Source organism: Ochotona princeps, chromosome 5, assembly GCF_030435755.1.
Source record: "Ochotona princeps isolate mOchPri1 chromosome 5, mOchPri1.hap1, whole genome shotgun sequence".
NCBI classification, from domain to species: Eukaryota; Metazoa; Chordata; class Mammalia; order Lagomorpha; family Ochotonidae; genus Ochotona; species Ochotona princeps.
The window spans coordinates 32,132,010-32,146,345 of record NC_080836.1 but is presented as its reverse complement, the minus strand read 5'-3'; the positions used below and the strand labels follow the sequence as shown (position 1 = coordinate 32,146,345).

General features: G+C 37.5%; 1 protein-coding gene across 3 annotated transcripts in view; it reads right to left on the bottom strand.

The window, feature by feature from the left end:
• The window catches only part of EPC2 (enhancer of polycomb homolog 2), a 104,811-nt gene that overhangs the window by 31,670 nt on the left and 58,805 nt on the right, over positions 1-14,336 (bottom strand). The window contains exons 2-5 of one of the 3 annotated variants that reach the window (XM_058664471.1): positions 13,226-13,322; positions 10,167-10,312; positions 3,982-4,026; positions 2,276-2,482 (exon numbers count right to left, since the gene is read on the bottom strand). In XM_058664471.1, coding sequence (XP_058520454.1) covers positions 2,276-2,482; positions 3,982-4,026; positions 10,167-10,277 — 363 coding nt within the window. In that variant the 5' untranslated portion in view covers positions 10,278-10,312; positions 13,226-13,322. The remainder of the gene's footprint in view (positions 1-2,275; positions 2,483-3,981; positions 4,027-10,166; positions 10,313-13,225; positions 13,323-14,336) is intronic. The other 2 variants (XM_058664469.1, XM_004577174.4) reach the window with 2 other exon arrangements.

The window sequence follows — 14,336 nt, the reverse complement described above, 5'->3', positions numbered from 1 at the left end:
AGTCCTTGCCTTGCATGCACCAGGATCTCATATGAGCAATGGTTCAAATCCCAGTTGCTCCACTTCACATCTAGCTCCTTGATTATGATCTGGGAAAAGCAATAGAGGATGGCCAAAGCCATCCCAGAAGAAGCCCCTGGATTCTGGCTTTGGATCAGCTCAGCTCTGGTCATTGTGTCCACTTGATGAGTGAACCAGTGGATAGAAGATCTTTCTGTCTCTCTTTAAGCTCATCTTGCTACAAATCTGACTTTCTAAGGAAATAATCTTTTAAAAAATTCTAAAAACAAAAAATTCTTGTATCAATTAAATTTAGTAGTTTATCTGAGCAAAGCAAAACAAAAGTGAATTGAGCAGTTTCCAAACCCAGAATAGTTCCTGAGAACTCTGGCAACATGATCAGATAACTTTATGGGAAAATGGAAGTCAGGCACAGAAAACAACCTAATACACCATAGCTGAATAGTTAACTTACAGTTGCTGTTAAGTCAAACAACTTACACAGTCAAATGACTTACTGGCTACAGGGCCCTTAGTTACCATGATTTAACTCTATATTGGTTTGGTCTGTTAGGCTCAATGCAAATTTATGACCCCTTACAAATTTTATTCAACAGTGCTTATGCACTTGCAAGTTAAAAATTAGTCTAGTGAACTAAATTCTAGACTACCATACAAGTCTTTCAGGTGTTCATAAACCCTTGCAGCTAAGCCTCTGTATCTGTGGGAAGAGAAAAGCAAACACTGACTTTGTTAGCTGCATTTATTTTTGCATGCTCTCCCACTTCCTGAACACCCAGGGGATACTCATTATTGCTGAGTGCTTTTCCATCTTGTTCTCTTGTTGTAACATGTAAACATTTCTTATTAGCAATAGTAAGTACAGAAATAAAAGTACAAAGTATTGAAAAAGAAAATGTAGCACTCTGCAAAGGAATAAAAAACTAACAAAGAAGTCAGGAAGAACTCAGTAATGACCATGCAATATTGAAGAATCATTTAATGCAATTCTCAGTAGACACTTATTAGAAAAAATAAGGCCTATTTTAAGATTAAGAATACTAATATGTCAGAAGTAAACAAGGCTGGCTTGTAAGTAATTCATATCCATTCACAAAGGAACCATAACAGTGCTTTTCCTTTAAAACGCATTATTAATGGCCTATGGTTTGAAATGGATCTGAATCAAACAGAGCTTCTAACAAGCAACTGGTAGATCTGACTGCCCGTTGGTTCAGATAAACCTTTCCTTTCTCATGTTCAACAGTCTTTAGTTATTGTATTTGCAGTTGCATGTCTTCTCTAGGCCAGGCGCTAAATCGTCACAAACTATATTAGATTCTCTCAGCTAAGAACTAGAACACTAAATCAAAAACTCAGTATGGTTTAGGGAATGCCATCTATAGTTGGGAAATTCATTTTAAGACATGTAAGAAAATCCCATCAATAGAAAATTTTAAGAAAATTTTGGCTATTAACCAGTAACAGAGGTTCTCCTAAAACACATTCGCCCTGATAACTGTAATGCTACACAACTGTTATTTTAACAGCTTGCAAGAACAAGTTTTTAACATTGCTGTTAGAAATGTTAAATGGCTGTTCCCCATCACTGGGTACTGGAAGGCTGGATATGGTTTCTCCCTTTATGGTCCTCCTTCTCCCAGATACAGGAAGAAGAAACAGAGTTGGAAACCATGATCACATCCATTATTCCCTAACCCCAGATCCTTCCTACCCTGATCAACTATGTAAATGTAATAAAAAATTAAGATTAAAAAATTTATTAAAAAAATTTTTTTTACTGTTATTCCTGACTGCTGCCAGATTGGCCTGCAAAATGAACCTTCTCTTATTTTCCAACACTACAAAGTAGCTACTCACAAGATCCATTTTTACTTATAACTATCAGAATAGAGTTTCAAACAACTTGTAAGTTCCTAAGCGATCACCAAGGAAAAGCAGTATTATTTTAAATTCTCAGCTTTCAGAGATTTAGGACAGAACATATGGTTCACTGAACAGATCCGAAAACTCCAAGGTGCATAAGGACAATACAATTTCATTCACTTACAAACAGCTTCCATAGCAGGTACACACTGTAAGTAATGGGCCCATAGAAGTTACAGAACAACAAGATTCACAAAAATTCATCATTGTCACTAGTGTTCACCATGTTCAAGTTATTCTAATTTTATTCAAGTTATATGAAAAACGAAAATTATTGATCTTAAAATACTACCAAAGCTATAGTCAGTTAATCTAATTTGCACATTACCTTTCGAGTTTGCATTTTCTCTGTTCTTCTCCGGAAGGCAACATACGGGTCATTGTTGGTAGAGCCATCTCTTTTCTCTTGCTTTATCTGAGGAATGAGGGATGGCCCCCTGCAGTTTTTACGTTTTCTCACCCAGTAGTCATACACAGCTTTAATAAGGTAATCATCTTCGTTTAGCAGCAATTTTGCTTCTTGAAGTGTTACAAGCTAAATTAAAAATGTAAAATGTCATCTATTAAAAACATTTAAAAAGAGAAATCAAAGTTAAACAACTGCTGTAGGGTAAAATAACATGATTAACTTTAACAATGATTAGATATTATGCCAGTTGGGGATACAATTCAATCCAAGAAAGGATTCATTAATTAAGAAATTCATCCCCCAACTAATATTTTGCCCCAAGAGTTTGTGAGTGAGTACCACTGCTTAAAATACTTGAGGCTAGGTAAGCAAATGTTGGGAAGACACAACTAAATCTTGGACTACAAAACATTCATGTTCTTCAAAATTCTGATACTATTTCTACATATTTTTTAATAGAAACTAAAAGATACATAAATTTCACCTGCCTCCAAACTAAAAAACAGGCATTCTCTAATATGTTGTATCTTACTAAGGTATATTGTTTTGTTACTGACAAAAGTAATGCAGTACCATGTCTCTAACATGTTTCAATTATGGAAGTTTAAGTTTCTTGTATCAGTTACATATAAAAGCAATTTCTCTATCTAAGCTGGTTAAGTACTAAAGAATCCTTTTCTTAACACTCATTCTGCCAATGACATCGTCATGCTGGGAGTAAGAGCTCCAAGCATTGTTCTTTTGGGAGTGCAAACATGTTATCTCAGGGACCTACTCTCTTTTCACAAAGAAGCCAGTTGGCATGATACCAACACAGCTGAAACTAAAGTTCATAAAGATTTGCTCATATTTGCTGCCTTGCTCCTTCAGAAGATCAAGTAAGCCAACGAGCATTATCAGGACAGAATGAGGGTTATACAACTGTTCACACTCAACTTTGGAAAAAGATCTTATTTTCTGGCTGAGAAGCAATACAATCCCAATTCTTTGTCATTTTGCAGATACACTCATTTTCATAACAAGTAGTTATATTTCCTTAAAAATGTTTCCCTAGAACTTGGAAATGAAAGGGAAATTTTTCTCATCAAAATATTAACATCAATATAAAACTGATCTGGCACATTATGAGAAATCATCTGAATAAGTCATGACACATCAAGTAAATTTCTCATCATGATTACTACTCCTGTTGGTGCAATGCCATAGAGTAAGTAAACTGATCTCTAGACTTAAAGCCCTACGACGGTGACTTCTAGAATTAATTCTGATTATAATTTGGATGCAAGACAGCTTGACCATTGGAACAGAATACACTGACTATGTCAATACAAGTATGCCAGCACATGTGATAATTACATAAATTGCTGTAAAATACTAAGTTGCATTCTTTGGTTATCAGCATCTCAGTAGATGAAAGCTTAAATGCATCTGAGAAGGTGAATAACTTGTTCTTCAAAGTGGAAGGGCAGTGTCTGGAACATGAAATTAAACCAAAATAATCAGCATTTCCCCAAATCACATTTAGATGGATGCCTTCCTTTTGTTAGCTAAAATTTGCTGGAATGGTGATGTACATTCCAATGTCTAACAGGACAGTAAAACTTTTCTAGATCTCAAAATCCTACCTCATTCTGACAGCAGTACAGCATCAGTGGCAGCTCTGAGGTATTCTGGAGATCAAAGGAAACAATGCTGTGATACGCTACAAGGGCTTCCACTCTTTGTCATGATGCTTCTAATAAATATTTTATAATTGTGGGCGGGGCGTGATAGCTCAATTGGCTAATTCTCCACTTCCAAGCACTAGGATCCCATATTGGCACCAGTTGGTGTCCCGACTGCTCCCCTTCCCTTCCTGCTCCCTGCTTATGGCTTGGGAAAATAGCAGAGGCTGGCCTAAAGTGTTCAGATCCTGCACCTCGAAGAAGATTCTTGCTTCTGGCTTTGAACTGGCTCAGTTCCAGCTGTTGTGGCCATTTGGGGAGTGAACCAGTGGATGCAAGATCTTTTTCTCTGTCCCTCCTCCTCTCAGTAAATCTAACTTTCCAATAAGCACAAATAAACCCTAAAACAAACAAATAACAACAACAAAAACAAAAACAAAAAAAGGAGATATGAGGGGGAAGAAAACAAAGCAAGTCATTGATGTCACAAATGATGTAATTCACGAATGACGTATTCACGGTGTTGGAAGAAACACTGTCCTAGAAGGTGGGGGGTAAATACAGACTAGACAGCCTTTCATGGGGAATGTGTGGTAAGTGCAGAGCAGTATTAAATACGTGAACACAGGCCACTAGACAGCTGAGGAAGGTAACAGGAAGGGTTTATAAGTGAAAATGTGGATGGTTTTACAAAACATTCTAAAACTTCTACTTATGACAGTGTTTTTTAAAAAAATATTTGAGAGGAAGTTATATGAAAGAATGTCACTTAAGGTGGCTTGTGATTAAAATTAAATTTTTGATTCAGAAATTTCAAATATACACAGAATTTGCAGGAATACAATTGGATATACTGTAGACCCAGACTCACCTATTGTGAACTTTTATATATTTTTCCTTGAACATTCGTGCTTTCTCTGCCTTTACACACACAGAGAACCAACCATCCACAGTATGATTTTCAGTCAATGACATACCTGTATAATAGCGGCTCCTTCCTAAGACTGTGATGAAGCTGGAAAACTCTTGTCATGTGGTATTTTTATTATGCTTTTCTATTTTTAGATATGTTTGGATCACAAATACCATTACACCACAACTGCCTATATGAGGTTGCAATAGACTAACAAACAGCTTACATGTGCATTGGGCTAGTCCATCTAGTTTGTCCAAGTATATTCATAATGATATTCATAGAACAAAAATCACACAAGAGGCATTATTAGAATGTATTACCATTACTGAGTGACATACCTAAAAATATTTTAAAGATTAGCTCAAAACAAACTAGAAGAGATGATTCTGAGTCTGGGGAGTTACTAGAAAGAAGAAATTTGAGTAAGAGGATACACTCAGTTTTGGAATGCGTAAACTTGACGGGCCTCCCTCTTGGTAGAGATGTCAGAGGCAACACCAAAGAAAGCGGGCGGCAGCGGGGGAGGGGACCTGCAGCTTGAGAAGGCACATGACTAGTCTAACTACAAAAATGCTCACTAGGTGATACTACCCAGATACAGAGAGTTCTTAAAGAACTGAATTTCAAGAAACTGTGATGTTTCCAGGAACTGAATGAAAAGGAGCCAGCAAAAGAAAGCAAAGGCATAAGAAACAGTCAAAACAGAAAAAAAAAAAATCTCCTTTTGATACAATTTGTATCTTAAATCCACCAAAAAGATGAAGAGCATTTTAACACACAAAGAGCACAAATCAAATAAGCAGATGGAGACTAAAAATAATCACAGCATTTGGCAACGGGTTTTCAATGCCGACTTCACTGAAGCAGTCTCCCACAATGATGGAGGCAGAAGGTTTGCCTCAGTCCATTTCTCATGTCTTTCTCTACCAACCTAATAAATACAGTTTAATCACAAACTGGATTTCTTTTTGTTAAAAAATACTTATTTTTATTGCAAAGTCAGATATATACAGAGAGGAGGAGAGACAAAGAGGAAGATCTTCCGTCCAATGATTCACTCCATAAGTGACCACAACAGCCGGTGCTGCACCGATCCAGAGCCAGGAGTCTAGATTCTCTTCTGGGTCTCCCACGGGGATGCAGGAACCCAAGGCTTAGGGCCGTCCTCAACTGCCTTCCCAGGCCACAAGCAGGGAGCTGGATGGGAAGCGGGGCTGCTGGGATTAGGACCAGTGCCCATATGGGATCCTGGTGCGTTCAAGGCAAGGACTTTTGCTTTTAGGCCATGGTGCCAGGCCCCCCACAAACTGAATTTCTTATTCTGGGATCTGGTACTATGCTAGCCCAAAAGGGAAAAATAAAGACATCCATGAAGATTGAGAGAACTAGAACAAAGATAGCCCCTGTAGGGCCTTTAATCCTTGCTTCCAACAGGACTACCATCTTTTCCCATGGCAGAACCTCCACTTCTGAAAGTGGTTATTATGCTATATGTCTAATTAGTTGCTTGTTTCAGGGCAAGATCAGTCCCTGAGCAAGACAGTGCTGATCATATGTGAACAATAAGCTATACTATACTTGCTTTTGTGTTTATGGCCCATAACAGATAACAAACTCGGATAACAAACTCCATAAGGAAGAACTTATCTCATCTGCTTTTTTCATCACATCATTGCACTTAATGTTTACATGGGTATTAAATAAATCTTACCAAAACAAAGTAAGTTATAGAACAGGGAGCTGAAGGCTTCTGATGACACAATCTTGGCAACTGTGAGTAATTTCTTAGTAATCAGAGAGAATAGCCGAAAGCCCAAAAGACTGATCCGGCCAAAAACTGCTATGAAAATTTGTAATCAGTGACTGGCATTACAGCTCAGTGAGTTAAATCAGAGCTTATGATGCTTATGATAGGCATTCCCTATCAGAGTTCAGGTTCAAGTTCCCACTTCTCAGCTAATCCAGTTTCCTGCTGTAGTGCCTGGGAAAGCAGTGGAAGATGGCCCAAGTACTTGAGTCCCTGTCACACATGGCTACTGGCTGTGGCCTGACCCAGATCTGGCTTACAGCCATTTGGGGAGTGAACCCCTTCCCTGTCATTTCTTTCAAATAAATGTGCCTTAAGAAAATCTGCAAGCTTTGTATTCATAATAATATGAAAACTGTGAGTACTAATTAAAGTATCAACTTGAAAATATTTATAATTCTAAAAACAACAAACAAACAAAAAAAACCACCCAAACAATAATCTCTCAACAATAAGTTGAATTTTAGAAAATTCAGGCTTCAAAGTGTCTTTGGGTAACACCTTAGATATTTTTCCTACCAAAACATGGGGTGAGGGATGGGTGGGGAGGGAACTGGTAGAAAATCTAGCAAGGTGATTGTCCAATGAAAAGGTTTGAAAACTGCTATTAAAATCTGTATGTTTTAAGGATTTAAGGGACTTAAACTTTCCCACTAGTGTGCCTGTACAAATTTATTATTCTCCCTTACCCATATTACCATATAACAATTGCTATAAAAGGTTTATTATAACTCTAATTGGAAACTTCTGTGGTATCAACAATTAGCATATTGATATGCCATAACAAGTTACATCAAAAATCATTTTTATGTTTTTAAAGATTTAATTCTGGGTCTAGTGTGATGGCCTACTGGCTGAAATCCTTGCGTTGTATGCACCAGGATCGCGGGTACTGGTTCGTGTCTTGGCTGCTACACTTCGCATCCAGCTTCTTGCTTGAGGCCTGAGAAAGCAGTTAAAAGATGGCCAAAAGTCTAGAGACCCTGCACCCGCAAAGAAGACCTGGAAAAAGCAACTGGCTCCTGGCTTCAGATCAGGTCAGTTCCAGCCACTGTGACCATTTGGGGAGAGAACCAGCAGACGGAAGCTCTTTCTGTCTGTCTCTCCTCTCTGTAAATCCTTCTAAGACAAATAAATAAATCTTTAAAAAAATTATTTTTATTTTGAAAGCCAGAGCTACAAAGAGTTGTTAGAGAGCTATTTCTCTTACATACTGCTTCACTTTCCAAAAGGCCACAAGGACTGAGACTGGGCCAATCTGAAGCCGAGTTTCTTTGGGATCTCCCATGTGGGTGCAGCGGCCCAAGAATTTGGATCATCATTTGCTGCTTTCCCAGGAACATAAGTAGCCCTCTCAATCAGAAGTGGAATAGTTGGAACTCAAACCAGGATGCTAACAATGTAAGCAGAGACTTAATGCACTATGCCACATCACCAGCCCTCCAGAAATAATTTTCAAAATGGTTTATTTTTAGAATACAATTATAATCACTACATGCTCATTATAACAAATTTGGAAAACATAGCAGTACTAAGACAACAATCACCAATAATTTCAGCCTTCAGATCTGACCATTGTTGTCACTGTTACACTTTGTTCTATTTATTTTTGCATGCCTACGTATAAAATGTTTTAACAAACCTCTGAATTTTCCATACACACAATTGTATCTTGTTTCTCAAATGTAGCATTATATAATGAACCATTTTCTATGGCATTAGGATAATCTTTAAATCATGATTTTGAGGGCTGCAGCGATGGCTCAACTGGCTAATCCTTTATCTTGCAGCACCTGCATTCCACAGGGGTGCTGGCTCATGTCCCAGCTGCCCCACTTCCCATCCAGCTCCCTGCTTGTGGCCTGGGAAACCAGCAGCAGATGGCCCAATGTCTTAGGACTCTACAACTACATGGGAGACCCCAAGGGAGATCCTTGCTCCTGGCAGCTCAGCTTTGGTGGCTGCCGTAATTTGGAGAGTGAGCCAGTAGATGGAAGATCTTTCAGTCTGTCTCTCCTCTGTAAATCTGCCTTTCCAATAAAAATATTTTTAAAGCTAGCATTTTGTTTTATCCAACTTAAGATTATTTTGAATGTAAGTGTTCAAAAATCTATTAATTTTTCAGTAATTATACTTCTTAAGAATGCTTCCTAGAGATTGGGTATTAACTTAGGGGCTTCATGCATTTTAAGTCTCCTGACATACGCTGCCCAATCACTTCTACAGAAACATTACCATAGTAATCCCTCTGTGCCATATATAAAATACCTCACTAAAGAAAAATTTTACTTTATCAATAATTTCTACAAATTTAAACATGGAAACAGGGCCCGGCACCATGGCCTAGTGGCTAAAGTCCTCGTCTTGAACGTGCCGGGATCCCTTATGGGCGCTGGTCCTAATCCTGGTGGCCTGCTTCCCATCCAGCTCCCCGCTTATGGCCTCGGAAAGCAGTCAAGGACAGCCCAAAGCCTTGGGACCCTGCACCCGCGTGGGAAACCCGGAAGAGATTCCTAGACCCGGAGGAGCTCCTGGTTCCCAGCTTCGGATCGGCGTGGTACCAGCCGGTGTGCTCACTTGGGGAATGAATCATCGATGGAGGATCTTCCTCTCTGTCTCTCCTCCTCTCTGTATATCCGGCTTTCCAATAAAAATAAAGAAATCTTTAAAAAAATAAATAAACACTGAAATGTTAGTAGTAAACCACTACCATTTGAGAATGATCTTAACATAAACTTGAGTAACTGAGGAATCTTGCTCAGCAATCTTTTTTTTTTTTTTAAAGATTTTATTATTATTGGAAAGCTGGATATACAGAGAGGAGGCGAGACAGAGAGGAAGATCTTCCATCCGATGTTTCACTCCCCAAGTGAGCCGCAACAGGCCGGTACTGTGCCGATCCAATGCCGGGAACCAGGAACCTCTTCCGGGTTTCCCACGCGGGTGCAGGGTCCCAAAGCTTTGGGCCATCCTCGACTGCCTTCCCAGGCCACAAGCGGGGAGCTGGATGGGAAGTGGAGCTGCCGGGATTAGAACCGGTGCCCATATGGGATCCCGGGGCGTTCAAGGCGAGGACTTTAGCCGCTAGGCCATGGCGCCGGGCCCCCAGCAATCTTAATATGACTGCTTTCCTGACTCAATCAACCAAATTTATTACCAGAGCATCCAAAGTCATATAAAAAAGGTCCCGGAAAATACTGTAGCATTGAAACTAGTATTATTTCTACCCAAAAAGGAAAAAAACAGTATTCCTTGTGCTCTTACTCAAGATGTATTACACACAAGTATTCTGTTCAATCAATATTATAAATAGAAATTTTAGCAAATTCAAGATAAAAAAAGAACACAGTTATAAAGAAAATACAAAATAAAGGTACAAAGTTATTAACTGTAAGCTAAGACACATTTTACACAGTACTGTACCTGATTAGAACTGGCTTTTTCAAGTCTGTCAATCATAATTTCAAACTGCAAAGGCTTAATTTCCATTTTTCTGTTAAGTCTATTTAATAAGGTCTCATCTTCTGAATCCATATCATAATCTGGTTGCTCGTTGTCTAGATTAAAAGCTAGAAAAGGAAAAGAAAAATACTTCAAACTGAGAAGCTATGAATTTGTACAGTGTTTATCATATGTGATTACAGGCTACTTCTCAACTCATATGCACTGATCAATGAGGAGTTCATTAACAAGTACCTACAGATTAGTTTCAGAGGCTACACAACAATAGAAAAATAAGTGAAGTAAAGTTTAATAGGAAAGAAGAAACATTAACTAAGAAATTAATGTATTTTAAAAACAAGCATTGCAGACACATCAAAATATAAAATAACAATTATAAAAAATTATGACATGGAGATATCAATGTTAGTCTGGTAGCATAGTGAGAAGCTATGAAACAGAATGAAGAATTCAGAAATAAAACTATAACGCACAGGCTGTGATAGAAATGATGTTTCAATTCAGTAATTAAACTTTTTTTTTGCAAAGGTGTTAGAGATGAGCGTTTGGCACAATAGTTGAGGAACTGCTTGGCATGCCTGCATCGTGTGTCAGAGCACCCTGCAGTCCCAGATCACCTCCTTTTTTTTTTCCCCTTTAAAACAAACAGAAAGACAAACAAGAAAGGAAGAGTTACAGAGAAAGAGTAAGTGAGCGAGTGAGAAAGAGAGATCTTCTATCCAATGGTTCACTTCCCAAATGGCTGCAATGGTGGGAAAGGTAGGCTGATCTGAAACCAGGAACCAGGAGCTTCTTCCAGGTTTCCTAAAAGGGTGTACTGATCCAAGCACTTGGGCCATCTTCTGTTGCTTTGAAGTGCATTTGGAAGGAAATGGATCTGAAGTGGGGCAACCAGAAATCAGACCGGTGCTCATATGGGATGTCAATGTTGCTGGTGGCAGCTTCACTCTATCCCATATTTGCGCCCTAGATCAGTTCTGATTCCAGCTTCTCATTAATAAGCACCCTGTGAGACAATAGGTGTTTAGGTGTGTTGGGGAGTTGGGGGTGCTCAAGTAGTTGGGAGTGCTCAAGTAGCTGGGTCTCTGTTACCCAAACGAGAGGCCTGGATTGAATTCCTGGCTCCTGGCATTGGCTTGGTCCAACTGTGGCTATTGCAGGCACTTGGGAAATGAAGTGGCAGACTGAAGACAGCTATCTTTCTCTCTCCCTCTATTTGAAATAAACATAAATGTATAAACAATGTTTTCAGTATAGCAAACTAGTTAGCTTAAAAATTGGTATTTTCATGGAGAATAACTATCAAAAGCAAATATAATAAGTTTCATGAATCAAACAGGCTATGATCTAAAACCTGATACTATATACCATAAGGATTAAATTACAAACTGGTATTTCATTAAAAATGCACCCTCTTGAACTTGGAAATTCTATTTCTTGGCACTTATTCTATGGATAAATTTGAATTACACAGAAGCAAGGTATATATATGTGTCTATGTCTGTGCGTGTATGTGTGTATACAAGTTTTCTACTTGTTATATTGTAAGAAATTAAAAATACAAAATAAACAATGTTTAGGATAAGACAAATGGTTCATACATTTATGGATATACATTGAAGTCCTGAAAAGGAATGACAATGAACTATGTGCACTGATCATGAAACTGATCTTTGTAAACTTTTAGGTGAAAAAAGCCAAAAGTAGAACAATAAATACGTGCATTAAAATATGTATTTTTAAAAAGCTAAGGACTCATACATATACAGGCATTTGTAAAGGTACAGAATATTTTTTGAAAGGAAACACAGGAAATTAGTAATAGTGTTTCTACTTCTGGATAAGGGAACTATGGGAAAAGGGTATGGTAGAGGGAATTAAAATTTTCTCTTTATTTTCTTTTGTATTATTCAGCATTTTAAGCAAATGTGTGTGTGTGTGTGTGAGAGAGAGAGAGAAAGAGAGAAAGAGAGAAAGAGAGAAAGTGAGTGGGTCATTCACTAAAATATAAAGGTGGGGAAACTAAGCTGCCACAAATTTCATGTTGAAATTCAAGCAAGACAATAGTAGAGAAACTAATCGTGCATATCAGCATGCGAGTGAATATTTTACATTCATTTAATGTGAGTGTTTTGGATTCTTAATGTAGAGCACAACACAGAAATCAAGCTAGATTTGTGTATTTTTATCATTTTGGCAAAATCAGCTTTGTTCTATAGGTAGTACCGATGTATCTAAAATATTTACAAGTATTTGTTTCCTAGTTAATGACATTTCATAAAACTAAACTCAATATTTAAAAACCATTCATCATTAGATTAACAACAACAGGAACAAAAATAAATGTTAGCACTTGTAAAGTATATAAGACTCATTAGGGACTAAGTAATGTTCCAAGTTGTCTTATATATATATAAAGTCAACTGTCACAACTACACTATGTGATGAGTATTAATCTCCCAACGAATATTACATACCATTTTAAACATCACTGTATTTAACTTCTATTAAATACTGTACAATGAAGTTGATAAATCAAAGCAGTAAATTACTACTGAACTAATGACAAACATTATTTTGTAAATATGATTCATCTAAAATGCTTATTAAAGTAAGACATACTTTCCTCATTTCTTATGTACTGTTTTAATCACATGGCTATCAGTAATTCAAAAGTATTCCTTTAACATGTCAATATTCTCTACATCAAACTGATTATGTGGAATCCATGAATGATATATTACTAGAAAGTACTCTTCTTTCCACAGAGATTGTATTTTTAAATGTACAAAATGACAGCCCAATTTCGTGCACTTAGCCAGCAGACTAACAGCATATAGTTAATAAAATCAGATGGTTGATACAACTAGACAACATTTTAGAGACAGATTTTTAAAGTATTAAGCAGAGCTAATCCAACTAAATTTCTAGTTAAACAGATGTCCTTGTAAGATCAAGGGAAAGGCTATACATATAAATTTTGCATGACGTCTTTTACACACCTACCTAATCTTACTCACCTCTTGTTCCTCCACCTCCTATCTGCTCTATCTTCTTATTCTATTCTTACAAAAGCCAGCACCCCAGCTTGTGAGGCACAGGAAAGGACAAGAAAAGCTGGGAAATAGTTTAGAAAAATTAATAGTGAGAATTGATAGGAGATCTGACAATGACCTCATACTATATTCATTATCCACTCTAACAAACAAACAAAAGCTTTTTTCAAAAAAACCCCAAACCAGTGATTACTTTAGTCATTTCCGTATACCCCTCTACATAGAACTTAGAAGAAAAAAAGACCATGTTCTGAAAGTCACTGAATAAAAACAGCATTTCTTAAGTATATAAGTTTAAGAAGTTTCTCTTAAATTCCAAGTATACTGTCTCCTGTAAGTTTATTACTATCTCATTTTTTTCAGAATCAGAGAGCTCTTTCCTGCTTAAAAAATAAATAAATAATCTTGGAATCAGTTTCACAGAGCAGTCATCCAAACAAAAGAACCTTACTCCACATTAAAGGAAAGCAGGAGGGTTTAAAATTTATGATGTAGAGGATCAACAGAATCTAGATAACAACAAGGTTAACAGGGGCATATACCTGTGTGTGCATACCAGACCTCCCAGAGTGAGGTTAACTCAGCAGTAAACAAAGAAAAATAAAGGAGGTTAACAGTGCGCAAGTTCACTCTGACAAAGCAAAGTGGGAAGAAACCAAGTTGCTTGCAGTAGCCATCAGGCAGTGCTCACAGCTGAGGAAAAACTGCTCTCCAGAAGTGACAACTAATTCTATTTAATTACACCTCTACTGTCTGAGTAATAAAGTATTCACAAAATTAATCGTTATAATTTAGAGAATATGTAGTTATTCTAAAATCAGCTGGTAAAGCAAACATTATTTCTAAATTAAAGTGCCTTTCAAAGACCCTCAGATTTGGCAATACTTCTATGGAAGTTTCTAACAAGCATAGCTGTTCTAGTGAAATTGACACAAACCAGCAGAAGAAATAATACAAAAGAAAAAAAATCAGAGCCAAATGATAGCAACATGATTTCAGACTTGAGAGCTTATTTGGAGGTTCCAGCAGGGGAGCGCAACTACTCGTATACCCTTGTCCAAAGACTGGTCCTCCT